Raw genomic sequence first — 27,818 nt, 5'->3', positions numbered from 1 at the left:
TTGAATGTGTATGATACTGCCTAATTTTGAAAATGTTTTTCTTGTGCAGAGGCACAGCAGGAGGCCGAAGTGTGCAAACGACGTCGAGATTGGGCTTTCAATGAGCGAGACAAGATAGTCCTAGAGCGCGAGAGTATCCGCAGCCTGTGTGACAAGCTACGGCGCGAGCGGGACAGGGCTGTTAGTGACTTAGCCGAAGCTCTCAGGGACTCGGATGACATCAAGCGACAGCGCAATGAAGCATCCAAGGAACTCAAGGAGCTCAAGTGAGCTGCATCTTTCTTTCATTTGTTGAAGGGAAACTGAACTGGTTTCCGAAAAATGGAGTTTCCGAAAATGGTTTCCGAAAAATGGAGCGCCCTTATGTACTTTTTAACATCCCGAACACGAAAATCGACCTGAAGTTTGACATTGCTCAACCAGAACCGCATTATTAGCGATAAACTCTGAGCTACTGCTGCCAGACACCCGGCTTGCATCCATGATTGATGGAGTGTCCCGTGACAACAATTTACGTGTCCGCTGCATTAGCCACAGCCACAGCTTCTGACCAGACACTGTGATGACCTCCCTCATGCTTTTGCATTATTTGGACACTGCCATCAGTGGCACATCGAGAAAGAGGGAAGTAGGGAACGAGGGAAGGAGGTTTGCATGTGAACAGGAGAAAGGGTATACGGTAGGCTCTCGATAATTCAAACTCGAGTGGACCCTAGGATTTTGTTTGAATGATCAGAAGCTTGAATTATGAGACGTTCTCAACATGACTCAGGGCAACATACCAACTATTGTTGTGATGTTTATTGTTTCTCAGGGCCGCAGCAACATCATAGATAGCTATGCATGGTTGCCAGTGAAGTTTTTAGATGTCTGCAGTCATACTGGTACTCGTTATTATACAGCACATGCACGCGTGTGTAGTTAAGGGGCAAAATTTGCTTTGTCCTGTGACAGCTGCAAGGCCCTTCCCAATCGTCGGACACTTTTCCATAGTACGCTGGTGTACCGCGACGAAAGTGACCTTAAGCATTCAGCACGCTACAGACCACACCCAGACCGTCTAGGCTTTTTTTTCTTCCTCAGTGAGCATGCGATTGTTGGTGCACGTGGTTTGGCTAGTTTGGCTGCATTGTAGGCAGGCAATTGGCTTTATTTGCAACTGTGAGTGACATAAAAACGCAAATGTTCAGCTTGAAGCAACAAAGGCAGCAGATATTTTCAGTTGTGGGCAAGCAAAAAGTTTGAGTTAACTGAATTTGCATAGTGGAGCAGTTTGAAGTAAGCAGCTTTAATATACTTTGAAAACATAGCAGACCAACCAAAAAGCTCGCCGCTCGTAGCCATGATGGCGAGTGTGGAACACTATTTTAGAGGCGAAGCTCCTCAGGGTGTGGGCCTTTCCCTCCTTTGTAGTATGTAGTATGTAGCCACGTATAGTGGGATGTATCCACTCCATGTGATAAAGATGACGATGACGACTGATAACCATGAAGAATAAGCGCGTTCCAGTATAGTGGAATGTACCCACTACACGTGATAACGATGACGCTGATGACCATGAAGTATAAGCGTGTTGCAGACCACACATTCTCTTTCTGCCATGGATGAAAACAATCGTGAAGGCGCTCTCGCCCTCGAAAGGCAAAACTGCAATGCCGACAATAAACGTTCCCCTCAGCTTAACGTCATATATGAGAACCCCCGCGTTTGTGTGTCAGGTCTTTGTATGATGATCGAGTGGGCAAAATTTACGGGGATTGGCGGTTTACCAGATTACCTCCGGAGCTTCGCCCACTCATCATCATTCACTTCGTGGATATGGCGTGATTTTTTTTGCCTGCTGGCACCTTGTAGCATGTGATCTTTCTACGAGCTGGCAGCTGACCAATAATCCCTTGCGTACTACCTGAAGCCATCGAGTCTGCCAGAACAAGCCCTTCATCAATTCCCCATCCTTCGTTCATTTTTAGCTAGGGTCTCGTTCCGGCAGACTTGATGCCTTGAGGTAGTATGCGAGGGATTATTAATAATAATGGTCAGCTGCCAGCTGACCCATTTTGCTAGTTGACGTGACGCCAACTAGCAAAAAAGAGTTCTGAACTTGCCGTCATGACTACGAGTGGTGCTGCTGGCTAACACTTCCTGGTTTACACGCACATAAATTCCCAATAAAGTGGACTGGAGGACAACTGTCACTGTAGCTCAATTGGTAGAGCATTGGATGCATTATTTGAAGGATGTAGGTTCGGTCCCTACCAGCGACAAGTTGTCTTTTCGTCCACTTTAATTTCTTTGCATTTACGTCATAATTACCACATTTCAGGTAAAGACTACAAATAATGCCCCTATAACCTTCCTTGGCTTCATTGTCTGTTGGTTTCATGAGATTGTACTGTATACCAGGTGTTTCAATAAATGTGTCAATTATCCTAGAAAATAAGATAAATGCGATATTTGCTCTCTAGTGACAGTAAAAGGGAAATGTGATACTAACTGCTCTCAAGTGATTTGCTAGCTAGAGGCATTAATTACAGCAGTAAATATAGAAGTTGAAGTAAATATCTTTGTAATTAGAGAAAACAGGTGGTTGGGTCAAATGGGAGAATTGAAGTCGTTCCTGCGAGATTTCCAAATAGTGGGCGTTAGTAATTTCTTGCGTAGTGATGAAATCTGACCAACTTCAACAGTGAAACGAAAGTGCCAAACAGTGCAATCGTCGTATCCTTCCGAGATGTCCATGATGACAACTGTTTCCAACGACGATTGCAGTGGTGTTACTCTGCATTTGTTAACCTCTGTGCATCATGCATGTTACCATGGCAAGGGCAGCCTGCATACCCATGAAGTGAAGTAGATCAATGGTTGATAATGTAGTGCAATACTTCCAGTAGACTCTCAGTAAACGGAAATCTCTTAAACAGAACTGCTGCTTCAGTGGAACAACTGACTCTAATACGATTGGTTTTTGTACTTGAATTCTGCAACCCTGTTCATCTCTTGGTAAACGGAACTCCTATTAAGTGGGACACATTTCCTGGTCCCTTCAGGTTCCATTTAATGAGAGTCTACTGTATATGCTACAGTGATATTTGGTGTGCCTTGACTGCGGCAGTCGATTGCTAGTAGTACTATGGAGTGTGGATGGCTTTGTATGAATGTATAGCATCAGAAAAAAAAAAAGATGAATTAAATCAGATATTTATTTCCGCTTCCCCGAATAGTGTTGCAATGTTTAGTGATACCGCACAATAAACTCATTGGGAAAATGTATAGGTTTTGCTGTAAAGAACTAGATGATGCCTGTTTCTTTGTGCTTGAGTTTTTGTTACTTATCGGAGTTATTTTAGATGCGAAGTATCTTAAGGCGGAGCTCAATCCGGTGGTGGTGGTGCGCGGCGTGACCACCCTTACTGCGCATGCGCATACCCTCTCCACACACCCTCTCCCTTTCCCATCTCCACACACCCTCTCCCCTTCCCCTCTCCACACCTCCTCTCCGCTATCCCTCTCCCCTTCCCCTCTCCCATACCCCTACCACTTCCCCTCTCCCCTCCTCCTCTCCACTGTTCCTCTGAAACGCGGGCTAGACATGCCGAAATTCTCTACTGCACAACGCCGCGATGAGCTCGAGCGCATGCGCGTCCCCTCCCCTTCTCTCTCCTCTCCTATGCTGCCCCCCTCTCGCCCGCTTGTCGACCGCGTTCCCCGCTCGCCCTGTGAGAATAAACGGCCAGGCTAGATGGAAGATGGACGCGCGTAGCGTCCCTCTTCGCGTTCCTCGACGCGAGGTCGGTAGCATGCCCAACGAACGCCAACGAACGCGATCGTGCAAGTGCTCCGGCTTTCGCATCACCTCATGGTCCCCTTTAGCGGGAGATGGTGTAATTTTAATATTCTACATAGTTTAACTCATCATTTAGTTCCTCGTATGTCTCTTTATTTTTATTTTTACCAGGGAAAAAATCGAAGCCCAGCTGGAGAAGGAATCAAGAATGAAGCAACTCAATTCAGTAGGCAATAATCATAGCAGAGACTCTGCCATCGACACGGATCTTCAGGAATGGGAGACTGAAATCAAGGAAGTCCACCTTGTGAGTACACCCTTTACATTTGAAATTGCAGTCGGTCATTTGCAGACAGCTTGTGAGCAGTATGAGTAATGTTGATATTGCTGAGAACAACTGGAAAATTTACCATGTCACATGCAGTATACCACCAGCAAAGCCCTTCAGTGGCTATCAAAGGACTCTATTGTTAGTTCATGTTTACACTACACACATGGAAGTTTGTTGCATGTCTGAATGAAATCATGTAATTTAAAATCAAAGCAGTCCTTGAATAAATATCATATACTATACTCGTTTAATGATCGCAGGTTTTTTTTTTTCGGAGATTTAAGGCGAAAATTGTGGGTGCAGTTGTGCCTGGAGAAAAAGGACAGTTTTCTTTTTCACAAATAATTTTCTGTGGTACTTGGTTTTATTAAAGTAAAACCTCATTAATTTGGATTTCATGGGCTGGAAAAAATGTCTGAATTAACCGAATGTCGAATCATCGAGATTACCAGGAAAACAATGAACAGATGTCTAATACATCAATACAATTTTATTTTCTGCATGAATACGCAAATCCTGTTCGAATTTTGCATAAGAGCAGTGTAAAAGCTGTAGTTTCTTGTCATCCCACAACTTCTTCACAATGGGACCACGGCACAAGATCCCCGTGTCTTAATTCATTTGAAACGTGCTCTGCACCCCTCCTATGTCACGTACCGCTGCCACCAACACCACCAAGCGCATGTGACGATAATTTTTTCACTGTATATATGACCAGCAACAGATTGTCCATCGCAGTGTAGGAGGTGAGTTTTATAGCAGCATGCGCATTGCAGCTGAATTGCCCTTCATCTTCAACAGCTTCCACCATGTTTGAGTTTTGTGACATTACGTCGAGTCAGAATGAACTACCGAGTGCTGCACCCGTTGCAGAAGAAAACGGTCACTGTGACGTGATCATAGTCAGTGTCTATGTAGTTCTGAAGGCACGTGCACAGCCTATGCACATAGAGTCGAAACGAAAGTTGCGATCGCTGTGCTGTGTCTGTGGCGGACAAAAGCGTGATCGCTAGCGATGTGATCAGAGCATCCACACAGTTCTGAAGGCATGTGGCGAAAATCTAACTACTCGTTGCAGCTTTCCTGTCATTGCCACACAAACCATGCGATAATGACGGGAAACCAGAACCCATCATGCCTGTGTGCTTTTACCACCATGTCGTACTTTGCATTGGTTGTGGGCTTTCAAAAAGTGTGGTCGCTGTTCATCATGCTAGCTACCAAGGCTTAAGTGGGTACGGTTGAATTAGCTTTGTTTTTACTCGGTGCACATGAACTGCATGGGCGCTATCTATGATCGTGTCGACAGTGACTGCGGTTTCTTTCGTGCAAAAAAGAAGAGAAATTGCAAGGAAGAGAAGGTGATAATGTGTTGATTTGTACATTTTTCCGTAACAAATGTTAATTCGTGTGTAATTATGTATCTGTTTATTGTGAGGTCAATCATGTTCCACTTTTGTATAACAATAATCAACTCTTAGGCTCGGAATACATGGGCCATTGGTTATTGTTTATATTCATTCTGAGCAAACAAAAAATAAAATTTTTGAACATGGTATTGTCTTAAGCAAAGTGATCCTCTGCAGCAATATGGAGCACGAGGAAGTTAAATGGGCACTACTTGTCCACTCGGGATGCATGTACAAAAGTGCACACCAAGTTTCAAGCCGGTTAAAGTAGCACGTGAAACGCGACAAGCCTCCTCAGTTGGTGTATACAATTGTACACACCACCGCTGAAGGGGATATACAGGCAGAATGAGTCAAGGTAAACTCTGTGCTGCATTCTATAAAAGTAACGTATGTGACATTTATTGCAGATACGTATCGCAAGTACATGTGAAGTTACCTTTATTTCACAAAAAAGAGCAAGTATTCTGATTTGTTGTTTCCTTTTCCTTACTTTCCTCAGAGGTATGAAGGTGACTTTGGCTTTGACATCAGCGGTGGCAAGAAGACATGCAGGCTGAGCCTTCTGTTGCGTACTTCTATGTCAGCTCAATTCTCAAAGGAGGAACTGCAGAGGGAAAACTCTTGTGAGTTGTTTTCTGTCAGTCAGTATTTTCCTTCTCTAAAGCTAGTCTTGCACTTTCATGTATGCCAATAGATCTGTACTGGGGTACGTCACACTGCAGTGGCCACGTCACTATGTGATGTCACCGTGCATGTGCAGCGGCCATGGTTGGCAAAACGCCACCGCTGCCGGAACAGCGTGGTATAGCTGCGCAGTGCTTGGTGCATGTTTCTTAAATGCGAAGCATTTCTTAGCGAACCAAAGGCACTTCTGTCACCGTTTCTGTCTAGCTATCTATCTATGTAGCCGCCTACTTCTGGCACTCTCTTGGTCGTGTCCTTAGCTTGGTACGTACCAAAATTGGCAGAAAAGGATGTGAATGTATGGCGAACATGATTTGCAGGTTATGATATGAAGAGTGTGACTGCCCTGTCGCGTACGTCATGAAATTCTTTCCACCAGTCACGTGTGGCACATACCCGCATACTGCGGCCCATGGTGTACATATATGTGCCAATGGTGATTTTCAGTCTGTATCAACCCAGACTTTGGAAATCTTAATCCATTAGTGTGAAGGAGCCGGTGTCACAGAAAATGCGGTGCAGGGGTCAGCAGTGTTGTCAATGGGTTAAATACCCCGATGGTAGAAAAAAAGGAATAAAAAGCACGGCTCGAGCCAGAATCAAATTCTGCATGGCAGTCAAGTAGTTAAACTTGGATATGATGAAATTGACAAATGCCTAAAAACATTCGGTACAAACAGATTTTCGTTATATGCAGTTCAGCATGAAAATTCGAAAAGAACCACGCAAATTAAACAAAAGTTGAACTGAAGGCAGAGCTTACCCAAAAGATTTATTTAGCAACAGAAAACTGGCGTTATTTTGCTCTATTGCTTGTTCGTGAGATGGCAATACTGGACGTTTGTAGGACATCAGTACAACGCTGCTCCGTCATTGTCTAGCCGTGGCCTCTAAGATTGGCTCCGGCAACGCGCAGTCGCGTTGCTGGAGCTAATCACTGAGGCCACGGTCTAGCGAACCCGCAGTGCAGCGCAAGACGGCAAAGCGCTTGATGAGTCGACCTCCGAAGATCCGTCATCTCAGAGTTTCCACCAGCGCCTCATCTGACATCTCCTCGGCAGTGATGGCGCAATCTTCCGCAAAAAAAAAACAAAAAAAAAATATATATATAAATAAGCAAATAAATCACAAAGCCACACGTCGTAAGGGACTGCTCCATGCACGCGCAGTGAAACTACGCACGCGAGCATGGCATCTAAAATGAGAGGCGAACGGCATGGATGCCATGAATATTCGGAAAGCACTCTCCATATGCAACACAGCCCCACATATGCGGTGCAAACTCGAAGCGTAACAACACGGAGCAAGGATTTTTTTCCTCTTTAGTGGCGTCACCTGGCGTAACGTTAAGGAAGTGCAGTTCGGAGACTACTGCAACAACCAAAGAGTGGCACTGCCAACGCAAAAGGCCAATTAAAAATTTTTTTTTAAGAAAGCCGGTTGTGCGGCACCCATGAGCAGCTGGATTAGGTGTGAAGGAGGGGGGATGCATGCGCCCGTGGCGGCAGAACACGGTCCGCCTCGCGCAAATCCGCACGCAAAAATGAGCGCTCTCTCTCTCCTCGCAGTCGCCAAGGCCTTGAGCGCGCCATGTGCGCTGCCGCTGCTTCGTATTCTGTTGTCAACGGGCAATTGCATAAGATGCAAGCGGCTTCCTGCTCGGGCCAAAATGGGCAATATTCGGGACAATATTCCTGGTTTGTCGGCGGCAAAAATTCATTATATCAAGGGTGTCTCCCGCTGCCACTTTGTTACATAGAGGTCACAAATACATGTGCTTGTATGAAGTAACGGCGGGGAATAGAAAAACTTCATAATATTGAGGAATTTGTTGTATGGAGGTTCGTTATAGGTAGGTTTAACTGTATTACACAGTTAACCGCAGAGCCATGCCAGTGCTTCAGACTGTTTTGGAATGAGATCCTGTACAAGCGTCACGTCAGGACAATGCCAACAGGGGTGGCAGTGTCGGCTGTCCGCTTTTATATCAATGTCACAAGCATTGCATATCCATGACTCCTCAAGCTATAGTCAAGCATAGCGCGAGTACGCCTATGACAGCTACGTATAGTATGCACATCATCGCCCCGCAGCAGGCACTTCGTGGTGATGAAGTGATGTCTGCTCTAATGTGGGTGCCGATGTTACGTCGGACCATCAGCTACCCTTTACATGCAATTGTAGTCGCCGTGCCCTTGTAAGCACATGATATGTGCACAACTAGTCAGTTTACACGAAGACTTCCGAACCACCCACGTAACCGCCTGGCTCAAAATGAAAAATACTTTATAGGCTGCTACTGCCTGCCTGCTTCGCATAAAATTGACTGCTGCCATGTATGGGATCTGCTGGATTTTTTGTCTCGTGAACCTCTACAATAATCTTATCGTTGGCAAGATTCGTTGTGGTATGTGCCAGAGAACATATGGTTGTGTGGTAAACTGCTTGATCAAAAATCAGCCGTGCTGGCTGTTTCTTTTTGTTAGTTCCCCTTTTTCTTAGTTAAAGGGGTACTGACAGGAAATTTTCAATTGTTTTTTGTGTCAAATGAAAGGCCAAGCTACAAGAGCCTAGGAAATGTACTGGTAAGCGTGAGTGCTCCTTGAAAAATTAATTACATGTTTTAATAGCTAGTTTCGGTTCCTGCTGTACCCTGACATTACAACAGTATGAGCTTCTCGTCCATGCTCGCCCAAGATATTGTGACATTCCCACAACCGCTCCACTTCGTGGCTCCGTTGTTGACATAGAGTTCCTACAATACTTAATAGAGGGAACTCTGGCCTATTGTCTCTGGGACTGCAGCGCATGGCGCTTTAGCCAGCATGGAATGATGGGTAGTACACGGAGTTGTCTAAACGTCGTTCTTTCGGCTCCGTTGGCCTCCCAGCGTCGCCTGCATCCGCTTTGGTCGGCAGAAACGAAGTTCAGCAAAATCAGCAGTTTCACTTCACCACTTAAAACCTTTTAGGCTCACCAAGTGAAATCTGGTCACGGAGTTCACAACAATCCATTCTGTTATCCGACAGAAAACTGAACCACAGCAATAGACAAAGCCACAAGTGCGTTCGAAGCCCGCAAGTACGCAGACTAGGCAATCTGTGCACTACCCTCAGTCCCATGGTGGGGCTGAACGATCGCAGCGCCAGAGTCCCCTCTAATTATTTTAGGAAACTCTATGGTTGTTGACGCCAAGCAGGCTTTGGTACCTGACATCATCATACTACCATACTGGTGCATGAAGGCACTAGAATTGATACTGTAGCCTGACGTTGCGCTAGTGTCAATGTGAGTAGGTGCGCAATGTGAAAATTGATTTTTATGTCAAATAAAATACCTTATACAGCGATTTCCTGAGCTTCACACTGGTTCAGAGCCGTCTTTGTAGCATACAGGAGATTTGTATGGCGGAGTAAAGTCAGCTTCGATAATTGGTGTCAGTATCCCTTTAAGTTGAAACTTCCTTCTATGAAATTTTATTGTCCACTTTACTACTTTCAAATAGAACTTTTGTGTAATAGTGACGTGTCCTAATAAAAGTGAATGGGGGCTGGCCAATTCACGTAGAATTAAGGTACAATGGAGGGTTATTTTTGTTGATGTCACAAATTATTTGTTTAAGTGCGGACAAAATAGGAGTGCCTTTATGGAAAACTGTTCTATATGAGGCAAGTTAAAGCTTTTTCAGGATTGCTGATTCACGGAGATCCTAACACTTTGCACAAACTCCATGATTTCATATAGGTATCAATACCTAAAGACAGTGCATTTTTACTAACTTGTATAGCTGACTTAAATGCACAATATACATATGTTCTTTGGTTTAATACCATGACCATGGTGCTTGAAAGTATTATCGTTCTGCGCAGGTTGCTTCCTTAGTAATAAAGGATGACATTTACAATATCATGGCAGAAGTTCTGTGCCAGCAAATTGTGGTGTATAGCTCAGCACCAATTTGTCAGGGCTGATAGCAGCAAAGGACAGCAGCAGCTGCATGTTGGGCCAGTAATTTGTTTTTCTTTCTGTTCCTTTACTGTATACTAACGAACACGTAAGGCCATGGCCGTGCCTCTACAAAATCTAGAACTGCAGGTTAGGGTGATTTGTTTGATTGTACTGATAAAAGGTAACCAGTACCAACGTTAATAACTGCGCAAAAGATGAGGACACAAGTAAGAAACATACACAGCACCACAGCTGCGCTTGTGGCGTTCCGTATGTTCCTTACTTGTGTCGTCATCTTTTCGCGTAGTTTATAACGTCTAAAAAGCTACGAACCAACTAGCCCGCCAGAACGTGTACCAACATTACTTGTGTCATCATCTTTTCGCGCAGTTTAATAATGTCTGAAAGCTATTGAACCAGCTAGCCCATCAGAACGTCTTACCACAGTACCAGAGACAGGCTGAATGTGCAGTAAACACCAGAACACAAGGGCTGAAGGCCAGCTGCCAACTGCAAGGGCACAATAAATACCTTCATAACAGGCACAATACAAAGAAAGATAAGAAACTGAAACGAAACATGTGAATACATTCTTAAAGCTTTCCTTTAGCCAAATTTTCACTTTATTGACATTCAGGTTTCCTGTTCCTTTAGTGATAGTCCACGTTGTCAGTTCATTGGCAATCATATTTTCTGTTTATTGCAGTAGAATCTTGTTAAATGGTACCTGAAGCGACTGGGAAAATCTGTTCCATTTAACAGGAGTATAGTTTACCAGAAATATTGTTACATGCTGCACACCTATACAATATGTATAGTGTGCAGTATCCGAATACAAAACAAACCTAACTGTAGGCAGCTGTTCTATTTAAGTGATTTCTGTTAGCTGAGATTCTACTTTAATGATATTTCGTCCCACTTATACCACTGTCACACGGCACGTGTAATGTCATTCGCGGCGAATGACATTAGGTGTTAATGGCATTTTTTGTTGCTGCTACACGGCATAGTGAATAGACATTTCACACGTAATGACATTCGGCCGTTGAATGTGTTCACCGAACTCATGGAAGCGCGACATGTGTAATCTCGTCGACAGGCGCTTGAGAAGAGATTACAAAATCGATATCTTAAAGCAAGTGTAAAACGATGTTCAGCATGTTTATTAAAGGTTGTTGTTAACTTTTCGGTAACTTTTTAACGTACAACGCGATAGTGGAAGCAATTTGTGCAGCTCTATTCTCGCTTCCAGACTGTTGACTTGACGCTAGCGCCACCTGTCAGCCATGTTTACAAACGCTCGCTGCTGTTTCGGTGAAGCGGCGCGCACGTGTTGAACACAAATCTGCCAGCCATGGAAAGCAATTAACGTTCGTTTGAACTGATCATCATCCATCACGGTCAGAAATTCACGAACGCTGTCACGATCTGAAGTATTGCCGACTACAAGTTGTGACTCGTGAGCGGCTTTAGCTAGTCTTGCTTTGGATGTTAACACGGATTTTTCTTCTACTGATGCTGTTGTATCGCGTCGCAGTGTATTTTGAATAAGCCGGATTTTACCGTTGTAAAATAACAATAAAGAGAAAATATGTGAACTAAAGTGCGTGATTTGTAACTTTCGCGGTATCATAGTAGCCTCCGATTACCATCGCATCAACTGCGAATGTCATTTCATATGGCCGGGTAGACCCGAAAGGCAAGACAGCATGACATTCACTATGAATGACATTCGCCGCGAATGACTTACACGTGCCGTTGACAGGGGTATTACACATGCTATTCCTTTCTTTGTGTGGCAAAAGCCCCTCGCCTGGTTGATCCGGTATGAAATCAGGTAGCATCATAGGTGCAGCATTGCACCATTAGAGTGCTTGAAATCACCTTCAAGGCCTCCGTGTGCTTTTCAGATTGTCAGAGCATACCGCGTATGATATTGTCACGTTGTCACGAACATACAGCACTTCTGTCTGTCGGGACACCAGGATGTCGATCATTCTTGTTCTTGTTCACCTTCAACTTTGGCTTACACCCACTGTGGGGGATTGGCCAAGACTTGAGTGGTTTTATAAATGTTATAATACCGTAGAGGGGAGGTTACAGAATAGAAAAATTATAAATTTGATAGGAAATTTTGACGCTTGATCAAATATAAAAAAAATAAATAAATAACAGTAATAAAATAAAATAAAACAATGCCCGAAATTTTTAAAATATATACATGTGCTGACACAGAAGAATAATAATATAGATGATCTAGTTAACCGATTGTTTCATTGAGGTAATCCCTCACAGCCACGCAAACCTTTGCATTGGAGAACCCAGAAATAGAGGCTCCAAAAGACAAAAGCACAGGCACAGATAATTCATTCCAATAGCCCGTAAAGGTCTTTCCAAAAGGGTTTTTCGTGCTGTAGTATATCGCCTGCAGGGCAGAAAGAAATGATCAGTTGTTTCCAGCTCACCACAGAATGCGCACAGTGGAGAAGGTGCCTGAGCAGACCTGTGTTGATAGAAATTTAGCCTCGGTACAACGACATCGCAGCCTCGTATTGACACTTCCAGTTATGGTTTGACAAATGACCTCCGCCACGGATATAATAAGTGCTGATATTCTGTGGAATTTGTGAGTCCTGTTTCGGCAAAAAACTTCCATAATGCTACGGCTGCGAAATCGCGCAGCCGTCACATAAGCGGATGTTGGAAAAGAAGGTAAAATCGGTCCATTAATCGACGACTTCGCTAAAGAATTGGCAATTTCATTTAGGAGCAACCCTTTATGTCCAGGAACCCAGACTAAGCGAACTTTTCTCAAATGCACGGGTACCAGTGCACGAAACGCCTTTATTACATGGGAGTCAACCCCAGCAGAAAGTGCAGCACAGAGGGATAGGGAATCTGTGATTATAACAGCAGATGTAATTGCCGAGTTTAACTTGCGCAATGCGAGCACTACTGCTAGAAATTCAGCCATAAAAACGGTATGAAATCGGGTAGTCGAAGGGAGTAAGACCAGTCCAAATTCGGGCTAAATATACCAACACCTGACTTTTCGTCACACTGTGATGCATCTGTAGCAATAATAATGTTAGTTCTAATGCTCTGCAGGTGTTCTTGTAATAAACCGTCTAAAGTATGATGGGGGAGTGATTTTGCATTATTAGGAAAAATATCATCAAATTGAATATCCACAGGGTACGAATTATCATGAGGCGGGTTATATCGCAGATACTACGTTCAGAGGTCCAGGAAACGCTGTACAAATATAATTTGCCGGTATGTGAAATCGCGGGCCATCTAGCCCCCAGGAAACACGACTTCTTCGTCTTTTCCACTTCCTTCTCCTCTCGTCAGTTTCACAGTGGCACATACACACAGTGGAATAGCGCAATATCATTGCATGCTCGTGGCATTACCCCCCTTCCAAAAAAAAACATCGTCCCGATGCTTAATGGTGATTAAAACAGAAACTAATTGTACACGCACACACACACAAATGAGGCAGCAATGTCGAGGTGTTACAACGATCATCCAAGTAGACTGGACGAATAGTCAACGGGGGTAGTAACGGCTTCATCCTCATTACATGCACAATGTCTGCTTGCTGTAAACGACGAGATCGCCGAGCCGTGCCTTTAAGCAGGACTTCGTAGTTGACGTCGTTGAGGCGACATAGAACTCTATAAGGACCGAAGTAGCGGTGGAGTAACTTTTCCGAGCGGCCCCTTTAGTGAATGGGAATCCACAGCCACACTTGATCACCGGGCTGGTAAATAACCTCGCGATGACGAGAATTGTACCTCTGCAAGTCGATGTGTTGCTGGTTTTGGATTTGCTCGAGTGCAAGCTTGCGAGCTGCGTCTGCGAGCCGGATAAAGTCGCTCGCATCAATGGCAATGTAACAGCTGTCGGGTAACAGCATGGGATCCAGCATCGTAATTGCTTCTCGGCCGGGAAGCAAACGGAAAGGGGTGAACCCCGCAGTCTCTTGAACCGCAGTGTTGTAAGCGAACGTAATGTATGGTAGAACGTCATGGATTGGGTAATGGTAGTACAGGTAGGATTGGGTAATGAACTTTGCATACACAACAAAGCCACATTCTTTTTTATAAATTGTTCTTCAAGAAGTCACTATTTACAAATTTTCACTGCCATTTGAGACATGCGGATTATATTTCCTTCACAATACATGCAGCTTATGCATGTAAGGTCTCGAGTCCGCCGCGGTGGTATAGCGTTTAAGGTGCTCGGCTGCTGACCCGAAGGTCGCGGGTTCGATCCCCGGGCCGCGGGCGGTCGCATTTCGATGGAGGCGAAATGGCAGAGGCCCGTGTACTTTAGATTTAGGTGCACGTTAAAGAACACCAGATGGTCGAAATTTCCGGAGCCCTCCACTACGGCGTCTCTCATAATCATATCGTGGTTTTGGGACGTAAAACCCCAGATATTTATTATTATATGCATGTAAGTCTCGTGCATGTACAGAGAAATACTGGTGTTGAAAGTTTCAAATCAACCCTCTTATGTAGTGCACTTGTGAAAGTTGTGTCGTACTTGCTGTGTGTGTGACATCTTGTTATTGTGTAATGGGTGCACAGAGTTTCTAAATGCAGACAGTGGAATAGAACTTTTTTGGCAAGGAGGAACGTAGTCTTGAATGTAGTGTAATTTTGCTATATCACTGCTGCCCTCCTTGCGTAGGTATGTCTGGACTAGCATGCTTTCGAGCAACAGCTTGCAGCTGTATTGGTGCCAATGGAATTATTGTTATTCCAACAAGCTTCTTATGTAATTGATGTGATGTCAGGGGAACTGAGACTAAAGGCTACCTATGTGCTGCTTTGGCTATAAAATTTGACTTTTTCATGCTAAAGCTACTAGCAGCGTAACTATGTGAAATGCGCCTTAAGCCTTGGCGTCTATTTCAGCTCTTTCAGTTGGCAGTGCACTTAACAATTAGACAACGTGCAGGACTCAGTTGTGCACATATTCCTTTCTGCTGCACTCGCTTTTCAAGTGCCAATCTGGGCTAGCTGTGATACACTGTTAATGCAGCACTCGTGTACAATGATGCACACACAGAAACTCAGTAAGCACTGTGTCTAATGTCCCAGTGTCCTTGTGTGGAATATTGCAAAAGTAGCGATTAACACTCCAGTTGCAGCATTATGCCGATATGGAACGTTTGTTTCTCAAATGCACAGTAGTGTGCACCTCAGAAGTGTGTGAATACCTGGGTATGAAAACTGAAGTAAAAAAAAAAGTTTCTTATTTTACGCTAAATGCAACACAGCCTTTAAGCAGATGGTCTGTTTTGTAGTCCTTTGCAGCGATTCAGTTGGCAGAATGGATGCCCCTCTTATTGAAACTATTTTCAAATTAGACCTTTCGAGATGTAACAGTGCAAATTGCAATTTATTTTGACAACACAACCATTGTATTCACAGATAATGCAGAAACATATTATATTTTTAAAACATGCAAAATAAGCAATCTGCAATAGAGCCAACAGCTCTTCTGACATTACCAAGTGCCAATAGAGACTGCTGCATATACCATATAAGCATGGTGTCCTTGCCCTACCTGACTATCGATGGCACCACTGGCCGAAGATCCACTTCCTACTTAAGAAGTCTGTAGGAAAGAAAAAGTTTAACGTACACTACTCCCTATTGTTAATCATGCTGTAATGATAGGATGGAATGAACACCAGAAATGTTCTTGAACTGCACTGGCCCAAGTTTGAAAAATAATTGTATAGATTGCGCTATAATCACTGCAACATTTTTTTTTCTTCTTAGTATGTTATAAGGCATTTATTACATTCATGCAAATAAGGATACATCATGTATTTTTGACGCAATTTCATTTTTTCGACATTGAAGGCGACTGCAACAAACTGAAGTGCCCAAATTTCTTAACAAGACCGAAGTTCAGGGGAAGATGGAGGCTTGAAGTGGTTAGAAGTTGTCGAACAAGGAATGTCACTGGAGCCAATGTTTTCACACAAGGTGACTTGCCTTGATAGAGGCAAATTTTGTTTAAATTATTGGCTCCTGTGACATCCTTTGTTTGAAAACATTTAAATCACATTGGTTGAAGATAGTCTGTGAACATCTTGAATATCTTTATTGGTTCCTTAGGGTGAATGACGTCATTCTCAAAGCCAATGGTCTTGATGTGGCTGGAATGGACAAGCGAACTCTGTGTGATACTGTCCAAAACTCGAAGGGATCTCTGACTCTGGTAAGTGTCTGTCGAATATCATGCTGGTTTCTTGTTGCAGGAGTTAAATCGTTGACCTTTCTCTGCATTTTTTTGTATTTTAATAATGAGGTAACCAATCATTTTGTCACCTGTGACAGGTTGTGAAAAGAAGAAGAGCCATGAGCAGTCGGGGAGTCATTATGTTAAGCCTGAACTTGGGCAGCTCTCATGAACATGGGATCACCCTGGAAAATGGCCTTTACATCACCCGTATTGGCCCCGGATCAGTAGCCGCTCGAGAGGGAACTCTAGCGGTTGGTGACAGAATACTTTCTGTAAGCTTCCTTTGTACTTCTTTTGTCCCACACATCTGTTTCTTGTGTACTCAATGTATAGTTGAACCTTGATATAACGAATTATGTCCTCATATGTTTAGCGCTGTACCTTGTCAATGACGAATGACCACCATCTTGCCCAAGTTTCTTTTCTCTATATAACAGAGGTGTAAAATCAGTAATTATTTTGTTACATTGAACCGTTGTTATACTAGCGTTCAGCCTTTTATGCAAAATGTAGTCGCCGACAGATTTCATTTTTACTTGGAAGGTGCTGTACTAAATGTCCATGTAATTGGGCAGCACGATACAAAATAATTTCAATAACAAAAAAATTCAGTTTTGTTGAACCTGAGCTACATTTGCAGTTTGATACTGCATCAACAAGTCTTACTCAAGCAATGGTATGGTACATGGAAAACTGAAATAAATGCAGGTCCAACGCAGTGGTACTCAGTGAGAACGAAACTATTGCGCATATTCTACTGTTGCGGCTTGCCGTAATAACAGATATCTAAGCAATTTTCAGTTTGCGGAAGACATCATACCCTTCACCAGTGAGGGTGATGAATTGCAAAAAATGATGGAAGAATTAAACTCGGAAAGTGTCAAAGTAGGGTTGAGGATGAATATGCAAAAGATTAAGATAATGCTAGGTGGCCGTGCAACAGAGTGAGAGTTCCTGATAGACAACCAGACCCTTGAATCAGTAGAATAGCATCTTTATCTAGGCCAAATACCAGGGGAGCCTACTTGCATAAAGAAAATCCCCTGAAGAACGAGGATGGGATGGACGGTAGACATTCTCAGCTCACGACCGGTAACTTACCACTGTCACTAAAGCGGAAAGAGCACAACCATTGTATACGGCGAGTGCTGACATACGGGGCAAAAACCTGGAGAATAACAAAGAAACTCGAGATGAAGCGAAGGACTACCCAGCATGCAATGAAACGAAAATGATAGCCGTAACTTTAAAAGACATGAGGACAGCAGAGTAGAGCAGTGGACGAACAGGGGTAGCAGATATCCAGGTAGATATTTAGATTAAAAAAATGGACCTGGACAGGTCCCGTCACGACAAGGACAGATAACCGATGGTTAGTGGGAGCATTGGAATGGATGGGGAAGCGTGGCTGAGAATGACAAAGGGCTAGGTGGAGTGACAAAATAAAGAAATTTGGAGGCATAAAATGGAATTGGCTTGCCCAGGACAGGGTGGGTTGGAGATCATTGGAAAAGGCCTTTGTCCTGCAGTGGACATTGCTGATAGCGATGATGAAGTTAGGGTTAAGACAAATTTGACACTTCATTAAAAAAATTATTTGAAGAAAAATTTTAACTTCTTACAATCAGTTCCTTTTTTTTTTTTTTCACATGGAAGCTCGCACCTTTTTTTGTTTTCAGTTGCAAATTGTCCGTTGCCTTTAAGTACACTTTTAGGATTTGGTGTTTCATTATAGTGGAAATAAGTAAATATACTTTAAAAAAAGCAATACTGTCATTGAAAGGCGTTTCCTAGTCATATAAACTTGTATCAGTTGTGCAGCTAGCCGATTTGGCCCACAAATTGTATGTCAAGCTCTGCAGAATGAGCAGGATAGTTGTTCTGCCAATGGGTAATACGTGCATAAAACAGGCTGGATGTCAGAAACTTATAACTTTTCTTTCACATGAAAAATGTTTTTATGGAGTTGTGCTACTTAGTGGAACGATTTCACAAAGTGACACATAGTGTGTTGCAAATTATCAGGCTCAGAGATGATAATTGTGTGTTGTGTCTGCACAGATAAATGGCAAACCAGTGGAAGACCTCAGGAAAGCCATGGAGTGCTTAGACAATGCAGATTCCGCTGTTCAGCTCCAGGTTGTGAAAAATGCTGTCTTCAGCAGTTCGCCATCGAGCTCCACTGCCAGTGGCCACAACTTCTCTGAGAAGCTTGAACGGTCACCTCTTGCTCATGGTATGTGCTTACTCTGATGCGAACAGTGTACATACAAAAAAGAAAACAACAACAACGACAAAAAAACTATCTTTCACAAGAAAATACTGTTCACAGTTTTCACCTCAAAGATTATGTTCAGACTTTCTTCTTCCGTATGTTAAAAAAGGAATCAGAGTAACAAATGTAGACCAAAGATGGCAGAATATTCATGGTAGCTCAAAACAACAACTGCAAAAGTTGTAATGTTTCAGTGTCTGGGAATCAGTGTCTGGGAATTAATTATGTTGCCACTGCAGCTCATGCAACTCTGTCAACAGTGCAATGCAGCAATTAATTTACAGCAGTAGACAACTCATTTGCAGCAGTGCTATTGGATGTACAGCAGAATCCTGATAATGCAAGCACGTTAGTTCTGGATGAACTGCATCATATAGTAGAATACATTACGATTTTGGTTTATATGAAAAATTTGTGAGTCCGATACTAACGTACGAACCGCTGGTGCATGCAAGCAGGCCAGCGTGGCTGAACTCTGGCGGGGTAACGTACCTGTGGTAGCTGCTTGCCCTCCTCTCTCAACTTGATTCCTAGCTGATATTCTTGTAATGTGCTTGAATCAGAATCGAAACTGAACTGAAAAATAATTTTGCTTATCGGTTCAGAAAAAAATACAGTAGAACCCCGCTGATACGTTTTTGAAGGGACCGTAGGAAATAAACGTAAGAGACGGGAAACGTAAGAGCCGAAAAACAGGAAAAATGCCAAAATATTTAGTGGTACAGAATTTTATTTCAGTGCTTACGAGCAGCACGAAAATTGGCGCGCTCAGCCGCGATCTAGTCGATGGATAGAAACGCGGAGCTGGGGACGGCCTCATCCACAGAAATGTAATCAACGTATGTGATTTTTTTAACACCAGCAGCTGTAGGCATGAAAGAACTAAGCACACGCAATCGCGACCAGTGCGGCGAGTCCGACCGCGAACCGCGCGCACGACCATGCGAGCTCCAACCAGCTCGAACTCCTCCCGTTCTCCGACAAATAACGATGATGATGAGTCTACGCCAACGCGATGACAGACGCGAATGCCAATCTCGAAGGCCTTGCTTTCGCAAGCAATTACGTCATAGACGCCATGTTTGTGCAATACAAATCTCAAAGGCTATGCTTTTGTCAATAGTAAATGCCAATCTCGAAGGCCTTGCTTTCGCGAGCAACTACGTCATAGACGCCATCTTTGCAATATGAATCTCGAAGGCCACGCTTTTGTGTGCATCAATTGAAGGATCTTGTTGCTTGCGCCTCTCATGCGGCTAATATTACGGTCAAACCAGGCCAAGCTGCGTGAAAATGCACCATGGCCGCTCTCTCCGGTAGTCACTCGGTCGGCTCCGAGCGCACTTCGCGACGTATCATACGGGAACGGTCCGACAGCTACGACGTAACAGCGGGGTTCCCAATACATTGTATCCTGTGGGAGCTATGCCGGGACCGGCGCAAAACGACGTAACAGCCGGGAAAACGCAGCAGTGAGGAACGTAACAGCGGGGTTCTACTGTAGTTCAATTTAGGCTTGTGCAAGTATCACTTTTCTGGTTTGCAGCAAAGTCAAAACGAATAGTAATTGAATTATCAAATCATTTTTAAGTGAATTTAAATAGCTGATTTGTATAAAACCTAGAAATGCTGGTCACTGGTGGCAAAATTTTTAGATAGAACTTGACTTTTCAGGACAATTTCCGCAACTTTGTTTATCTCGAAAATTAGCTTATTTTGAAGCTTTTGCTGGTTTTTACTATGTCGAGTTAACTAAATAATACTGTATCACAAAAATTGAGCTCGATGCAGTGTCTAAAATAACTTTATGCAGTTATTTCTGAAAGTTGTACCCATGTGTTTTTTTCCTGGCCTGTTTTAAATGTGGGTGCAAGTTATATGCGGTAATATATGTTAAGTTTAAGAAATTTGTCATACTTAACCCGTATAACCTCCTCTAAAGTTTTCAAAAATATTTCACAACCTGATTGCAGGTAATATGCGTATGCACATGTTACTTCCTTCGTGAAAAGGTGGCCTCGCGGCATAGTGGCTCTGTGCTGCTGTGAAAAAACCTTTCCAAGTGGGTTACATCTGGCTATATGCATGCAATATTCGTTCCTTTCGCATACTTCAAAATTTCAGTAATAATAAATTCGGATTGAAGTGAACTCGAATACTGTAATATTTGTTCGAATATTCGAAGAGATCTTAATATTTACTGTGGCTTAGTTCAAATGGATTTGGGCATGTGGACAGACAGTGTCACCATGTGCCAGTGTGATCGGTAGAGGCCGAATTTTTAGGCATTAAAAAAGCTTGTTTTAGGCGCCTATAATAGGCAGGCAAAACAACGTTTTAGGGTTCCAAAATCGTAAATATAGGCACAATAAATTTTCACATAAATGCAAATAATTTCAAACGAAGACGCGCGCGACCTCTATCTACGACAGGAAAACAAAAATGTTATTGCTTAAGTTATTGCCAACAGTTGAATATAGCCGTGCAATAGACCTTTTTCAAGCAATCCCAGAACCCCCCCGCGGGCTCGCGAAGCACTATGGGAAAAGTGAGTACGCCGAGCCCGCTGGCTGTTCCGTCGCTCGCTGCTCGTTGGCGCCGTGGGAGCACCAAATGAAAAAAACGCGTCACCGCTGGTTGACTATTACTAAATCCTAAATACTACACATGTCTGAACGCACCTGCATGTATCTCTACGCATGAAATGCGAAAGGAATGATGCATTCAGTGTGGGTATTACCGAGCAGATGTATGCCGGATGTAGCAGTTAAGCGACATGCGAGTTATCACGTGCCGATACATGCAGTAAAAACGTGCTTTCGTGAGTGACATGAGCTGGAACACCAAATTCGTATTAATTCAATTATTACTTGTTCACAAGCCGCTATGGCATTTAATGCCATAGCGGCTCGTGATCTGGTTTAACTAAACTGTAGAGAGGTGTTGCAGTGTTCAGGTATACAGATGATTATTTGATTTTAATTGACAAGTCACGTGCTGTACAAAGAAGTGAGCACATTCTAAACGTGTTTAAAGAAAACGGGATGGGACTAGAATTTATTTGCGAGATGCCTTGCTCTGATAATTTGCAGTTTCTTGATACATGCTTTTAAGTTTCACTGCGGAGCATGTTTGCGGGCAGTATAGCCCGCGTTCAGCGAAATCGGTGTTTAATTTCGCATCGGTGCATTCGAATATTGTTAAACGAGGAATTGTGATGTCATGATTACGCACGGCATTGAAAAAAAAACTTGCGCACATAAGATGAGCAGTATTTTCCAGCTGCAAAGTGATCAAAGAGGCGGGATATCCTGTGTATTGTTGTATCGGCTTGTGAAAATCTGTTCACATGGCAAAGAAAGATTAACACGGACGTCCTCTATCTGTAAATAAGGAATAAATTAGAAATTTTGCGGTTATCCCATATATGTATAAGAAGTCGCATGGCCTGAAGAACATAGGCAAGCGATGTGGGGGTGAAGGTTCTGTTGGCCACCCCGAATAAGCTTAGTCACATTAAGGTCGCAGGGGTCTGCGGTGGGCAAAGAAAAATGCGGTCAGAGGCATGCCAATTGTTTTGTAAATTGTGTAAGAGTTAACCGCAAATTTCTCTTTCTTGTGTCCGCATGTACGTCGGCCAGACTGGTCGATGTACAGTAGAACCCCGCTGTTATGTTCCTCACTGCTGCGTTTTCCCGGCTGTTACGTCGTTTTCCGCCGGTCCCGGCATAGCTCCCATAGGATACAATGTATTGGGAACCCCGCTGTTACGTCGTAACTGTCGGACCGTTCCCGTATGATACGTCGCGAAGTGCGCCCGGAGCCGACCGAGTGACTACCAAAGAGAGCGGCCATGGCGCATTTTCACGCAGCTTGGCCTCGTTTGACCGTAATATTAGCCGCATGATAGGCGCAAGCAACAGAATCTTTCAATTGATGCAAACAAAAGCATGGCCTTCGAGATCCAAATTGCAAAGATGGCGTCTATGACGTAACTGCTCGCGAAAGCAAGGCCTTCGAGATTGGCATTTACTATTGACAAAAGCATAGCCTCTGAGATTTGCATTGCACAAACATGGCGTGTTTGACGTAATTGCTTGCGAAAGCAAGGCCTTCGAGATTGGCATTTACTTCTGCCATCGCGTTGGCGTAGACTCATCATCATCGTTATTTGTCGGAGAACGGGAGGAGTTCGAGCTGGTTGGAGCTCGCATGGTCGTGCGTGCGGTTCGCGGTCGGACTCGCCGCGCCGGTCGTGATTGATTGCGTGTGCTTAGTTTTTTCATGCCTACAGCTGTTGGTGTTAAAAAAATCACATACGTTGATTACATTTCTGTGAATAAGGCCGTCCTAAGCTCCGCGTTTCTATCCATCGACTAGATCGCGGCTGAGCGCGCCAATTTTCGTGCTGCTCGTAAGAATTGAAATAAAATTCTGTACCACTAAATATTTTGCCGTTTTTCCTGTTTTTCGGCTCTTACGTTTCCCGTCTCTTACGTTTATTTCCTACGGTCCCTTCAAAAACGTATCAGCGGGGTTCTACTGTATTAATGCATGATTCAGCGAGCATCGAACTTCATCAAATGGAGCCGTCTCATCTCGCATCGCTTTGTCAGTCATGAAAATGTAATCCCATCTTCGAAAGCACAGTAATTTTGTGTACCATCAGTGCCTCCTCTATAACTTTCAGTGCCTGGTAGAACACCCTCCCGCGGTCGTCGGCGCTTGCGTTTCCCCCGCTCGCCGCGACTGCGTGGTGGCGCTGTGCAAACAGGGTCGGGCGCTGAGCTGGTAGTGCTGGTGCGGGCGCGGCCTAGAGCGCTTGTTTGCTTTGCTCTGCCTTGACACGTGCGGTTGGGTTTAGCGAGTCGAATGCGATGGAAGATTTTTTGATCCTTTGTCGTGACCACGTAGCTTGCATGAATTGCGATGTCGTACTGCTGCGTGCCGCTGTGCAAGTCGGACGAAAAAAAGAAAGTGCCTGGACTGTATCCATCTGACCAGCTCCTTTTTGTCCTTGATACTTTGCGAGCTTTTGCAGACGGTGCGCTCAAAGGCAACCCAACTTTGGCAAAGCCATTCAGTACCTTGACAAAGTACACAGTTCCAGCCCTCTGTGCATCAAGGCTCCTTAAATGCCAGAGTGATGGCATCTATGACCACAGGGTGCGACACGTGAACCTCATATGTATTTACTTCCTCAAGCCACTCCTCTCGAACTATGCGTTTAAAGGGACACTAAAGAGAAACAATGAATCGGTTTAGATCGATAAATTGTGCTCCGAGAACTAATGTCGTTAACTTCGCCATCACTATAGGTTTATTAATAGAGGAGAAAATCGAGTTCAAAGTTTTATTAGGGTGATTCCACGTAAGATCGAACAATCGATGGCTGGTCGACCTCTCAAATTTATTTCAAAATTTTATATATTATTGCCTGATGAGTGGAAAAAAGAGATCCACAATTTGTTTTGCCGCCAAAAATTTTTTCGAAGCACAGGAAATCAATAATGACGAAGAGGTGGAGTAGAGCGCTCATCCGCTCTACTGTTTTGGCCAACTTTCGTTATGAATTGCACAAAATATATTAAAGTTAGGTAGCTGAAATTTCTTTAACTAAATATATGCATGTTTTTGCTTCTGCTCAGGTATTTTTAGTTTTGATGTGTAGTGTAGATCTTTTTATAAAAAACCTCAAAATAGCCCCAGGAGACGTTATTTTCTTTACTTTGAACGTCTTTATCTCGAAAAATCCTTGTAGCAGAGCGACAAAAATTGCGCATTACGTTCTTCGCATCCTTATCTACCACACTGCCGAATCTTATATTTATATAACTTTTCAGTAAAGAGACATGATCGGGCTAAGTGAAAAAAAAAACACCGGACAATGAAAACTTCTGACGACAATTAAAAAAAAAAAACATTTTTCATATTTCTTAAACTTCATCCACTTATTGTCCTCCACATCAGCTTTCATAATCATTGAAAACATTTAGCACAATGTCGTTGCACTAATAGTTACGACCCCTCCAATGAGACCCTTGGGCAAGGATTGGCAATTCCGACTTCTTGCCCAGCAAGTGTATAAAATGCAGGCAGGATTGAATTGCTTTTTTATTAAAAGGCCAGCAGGTACCGAAAAAGGTGTCGCCGGCACTGAAGACGTTAATTTTGAAATTATTTGGTCATTGCAGCAGCCACGAGCGCGGGGCTACGAGCGCGCGCGCACCCGAGATGCTCGTTGTAAGAGACGGCGCAGTGAGAGCTCGTTTCCGCGTCCTCAGACCGATTGAGTTCGAAACAGCAACACCTCCCGGGTGACTTGAACGCACGTGCACTGGAGCTTCGCTATTCTATCCGCCCTCTGTTCGCATCGCAGCTAGGCGCTGATAACAAGGGAGAGATGGAAGCAAGATGAGAACTCTATAAGGGAGCTATGAGCGCTCGCTTCACGCACGCTGCTGCCAGAGAAACTGCGCTGCGCCAGTTGCGATCAGTGGAAAGCATTAACGTGGCGCTCCAGTGGCAAAGCAAAATATGGAATGTCAAAGGAAAGAAAAGCAAAACTATCGGTAACCGGACGCGCTTGCCTATTTTAGATGTCGGCAGCAGACGGCCTGAACTAGCCGCGCGTTCAGAGCGCTGTTCACACTTCATTCGGTGCGGATAGTTCTTGTGCTTTGCTCTTACTCTACTCCTCCTGTGCGTCTCATGGCGAGAAAGTATAGCTGGGAATGAGTGTATTGTGGAGACTACCTTTCGAAGCACAAGAAGCTTAAAGGAGTACTGACACGAAATTCGTGATCTGCTCGTGGTGCACATAAACAACGATGAGTGAATTGTCGTCCTGTGACCCTGGCAGTGATTTCTGCGATTTAGGCTGCATGCAGGACGCAGCCCAACGAAACAAAAAATGTCCCTTTTTCGATGTCTCAAAATCGTGTCAGTACTCCTTTAATTATTGCAAAGAAGCCACAATTTCGTAGAGTTACCGACCTAGGCATATACGCTTTGAAGAAACGTTTAACGCCCGAAAGGTCAGTGACTGCCAGTGAGACGGACTACTTGTGCTACGCGTGCTTTTGCTACCACTGCAATGAAAGATCTTCACGGAACGCACAGTTTAACGATGACATTCTTATGCCCCCTGAAAAAGAAATCGACGTCATTAACGAGATCACTGCGACTACCGGTGTGCGTGCGTTCCAGTCACCCGAGAGGTGTTGCTGTTTCGAACTCAATCGGTCTCAAGAGCTCAAGAGCTTAGCGGTCGAGTAGGCCTTGCTTCTACCGATCATTGTCAGCATCTCAGATATCCTGAAGTCGAGAAAATCGGGAAACGAAACTAGCAGCCGCACCTGCGCAAGTGATGCGCGGGCAGCGAGCGAAAGACCGCGAAACCCTGTTTGGGTGGCGGCGCCTGGCGGTGACCGGTTGTACTCGCGCCGACGGTCGCGCCTTTTGTTCTCCTCCCCATCCACCAGGCACTGAAAGTTATAGAGGAGGCACTGGTACCATCAACCTAATCAGACAACGTGAGAAATTTCGGAGGTATATCATGTCACAAATAACGCCACACTTTGTGTCAGTCAACCTTCTCAGTCGTTACAAGACAGGGAATTCAACTTTATTAATCGACTGTAAGCACGCGCCTTGGTTGTTTGACTTCTGGTGCCTCTCTGTGACACGCGCGACGCGCTCCGATTTTTGTATATATATATGCTTTCTTTTTCACGCGTGCAATAAACCTTCAGTTGTGTGTGAGCGCTCGTTTGTGCATTTCCTTCCTTGTACTGCTCCTTTCTTTTTTCGCTCTAAGTATTATTCCAACCTGTAGTTATAGCACCAATGAAGGTTAGTAAGCACTTATTGTTCGTTACATATAAGGTGCAAGCGACGCAATGAATGTATCTCATTTCCCCAAATGCCGGCTAGACTTTCTATATAGTGTACTCTTTAAATATCAGAACCTCACACTGTACTCGCAGACAGTGTCAATGGACGCTGATTTTAAATGCATCCACGAGTCATATAGATCGCTCCTGCAATTCATAGGCAACCGAGTTGCATTCTTTTTTCATTTATGCCGTAAGGCGCACTAGCGCAAAAAATAAATAAATAAAAAGTGACGCTTCTGTGCCGCTCAACTAGTCCAACAGTGGGACAGACGGAAATCGTCGAGAGGCTGTCGCAGCTAAACACTGAAGTTCGGGATTGAATTGAGCAGTAACATGTTGCACCTTGCCAAATTCACTGTGTCTAAGGAGTCCTCGCACGGCGCAAGCGGAGAGCTACAGTGCAAGGCCTGCACGCTCGTCGAGGCGGCTGCTGCGACGTACAGACATTTCCCATGACCGCTTGCGCGCCCGTTGGTGGCGCTCGTGTGCTTGAAAAAGGTCTATTGTGCTTTGTCTCACACGGTTCACAGAACATGGTCTCTCCTGTGTTCTGCACAGTGGGTAAATTGTCCACTGTCGTATCAACACACTCCTGGGTGTCTTTTCGGCATGACTGAGAAGGACAGAGCAGGAGCAGGTAACCAGATCGCTAAAAGACCAGAAGGGAGGGATTCGGCCTATTGGCCGAGTCTAATCGCATAGAGCTAATTTCTCCCCTGGCAGTGAACCACTGGCGTAGGCGGTGGGGGAGGGGGTTCAAACACCACCCCCCTGAAACTTTTCAGTTTTGCATGTGTATATATATACGTACACATACAAACGCATGCATGAACACACATAAAGAATGGTTGACCCCCCCCCCCCCCTCTGAAAAAAATTTCTGGCTACGCTACCGCAGTGAACACCTGACAAAGTAAGTTACAAACAAAACAAAAGCCGCGTGCACATCCCGTTTTTCTTTCTTTTTCTTGCTCTTCACTCTCCTTTCCGCTGACGGCTCTCCGCGGTCTCGCATTCGTCAACCGATCGCGCCATGCCAGTGCAGCAGTGAATGCTCGCCAGCGTGTCCTACTTCACTTCCACTAGTGGTTGTTTCCGCGAGTTGGTTGAACTTGAGGACTAGGTTGAACCCCATAGTTCCGAACAGTCAGTGCTTCACGGTAACATGAATAATGGTCTCAAACTGCACCTGGGAGCAAAACTTGAGGCTAAATAG

At 44.2% G+C, this 27,818-nt stretch overlaps 1 protein-coding gene across 1 annotated transcript in view; it reads left to right on the top strand.

Annotated features, from left to right (window-relative positions):
- LOC119384450 (disks large homolog 5-like) overlaps positions 1-27,818 on the top strand; it is a 61,071-nt gene that overhangs the window by 18,456 nt on the left and 14,797 nt on the right. The window contains 7 exon segments of the mRNA XM_049413450.1: positions 50-266; positions 3,956-4,091; positions 6,027-6,077; positions 6,080-6,150; positions 16,303-16,405; positions 16,525-16,701; positions 18,491-18,665. Of these exon segments, the coding sequence (XP_049269407.1) occupies positions 50-266; positions 3,956-4,091; positions 6,027-6,077; positions 6,080-6,150; positions 16,303-16,405; positions 16,525-16,701; positions 18,491-18,665 (930 nt within the window).

This window comes from Rhipicephalus sanguineus, chromosome 1 (assembly GCF_013339695.2).
Source record: "Rhipicephalus sanguineus isolate Rsan-2018 chromosome 1, BIME_Rsan_1.4, whole genome shotgun sequence".
Lineage (NCBI taxonomy): Eukaryota > Metazoa > Arthropoda > Arachnida > Ixodida > Ixodidae > Rhipicephalus > Rhipicephalus sanguineus.
The sequence above is the reverse complement of the archived record's forward strand: the minus strand, read 5'-3'. Positions and strand labels throughout refer to the sequence as shown.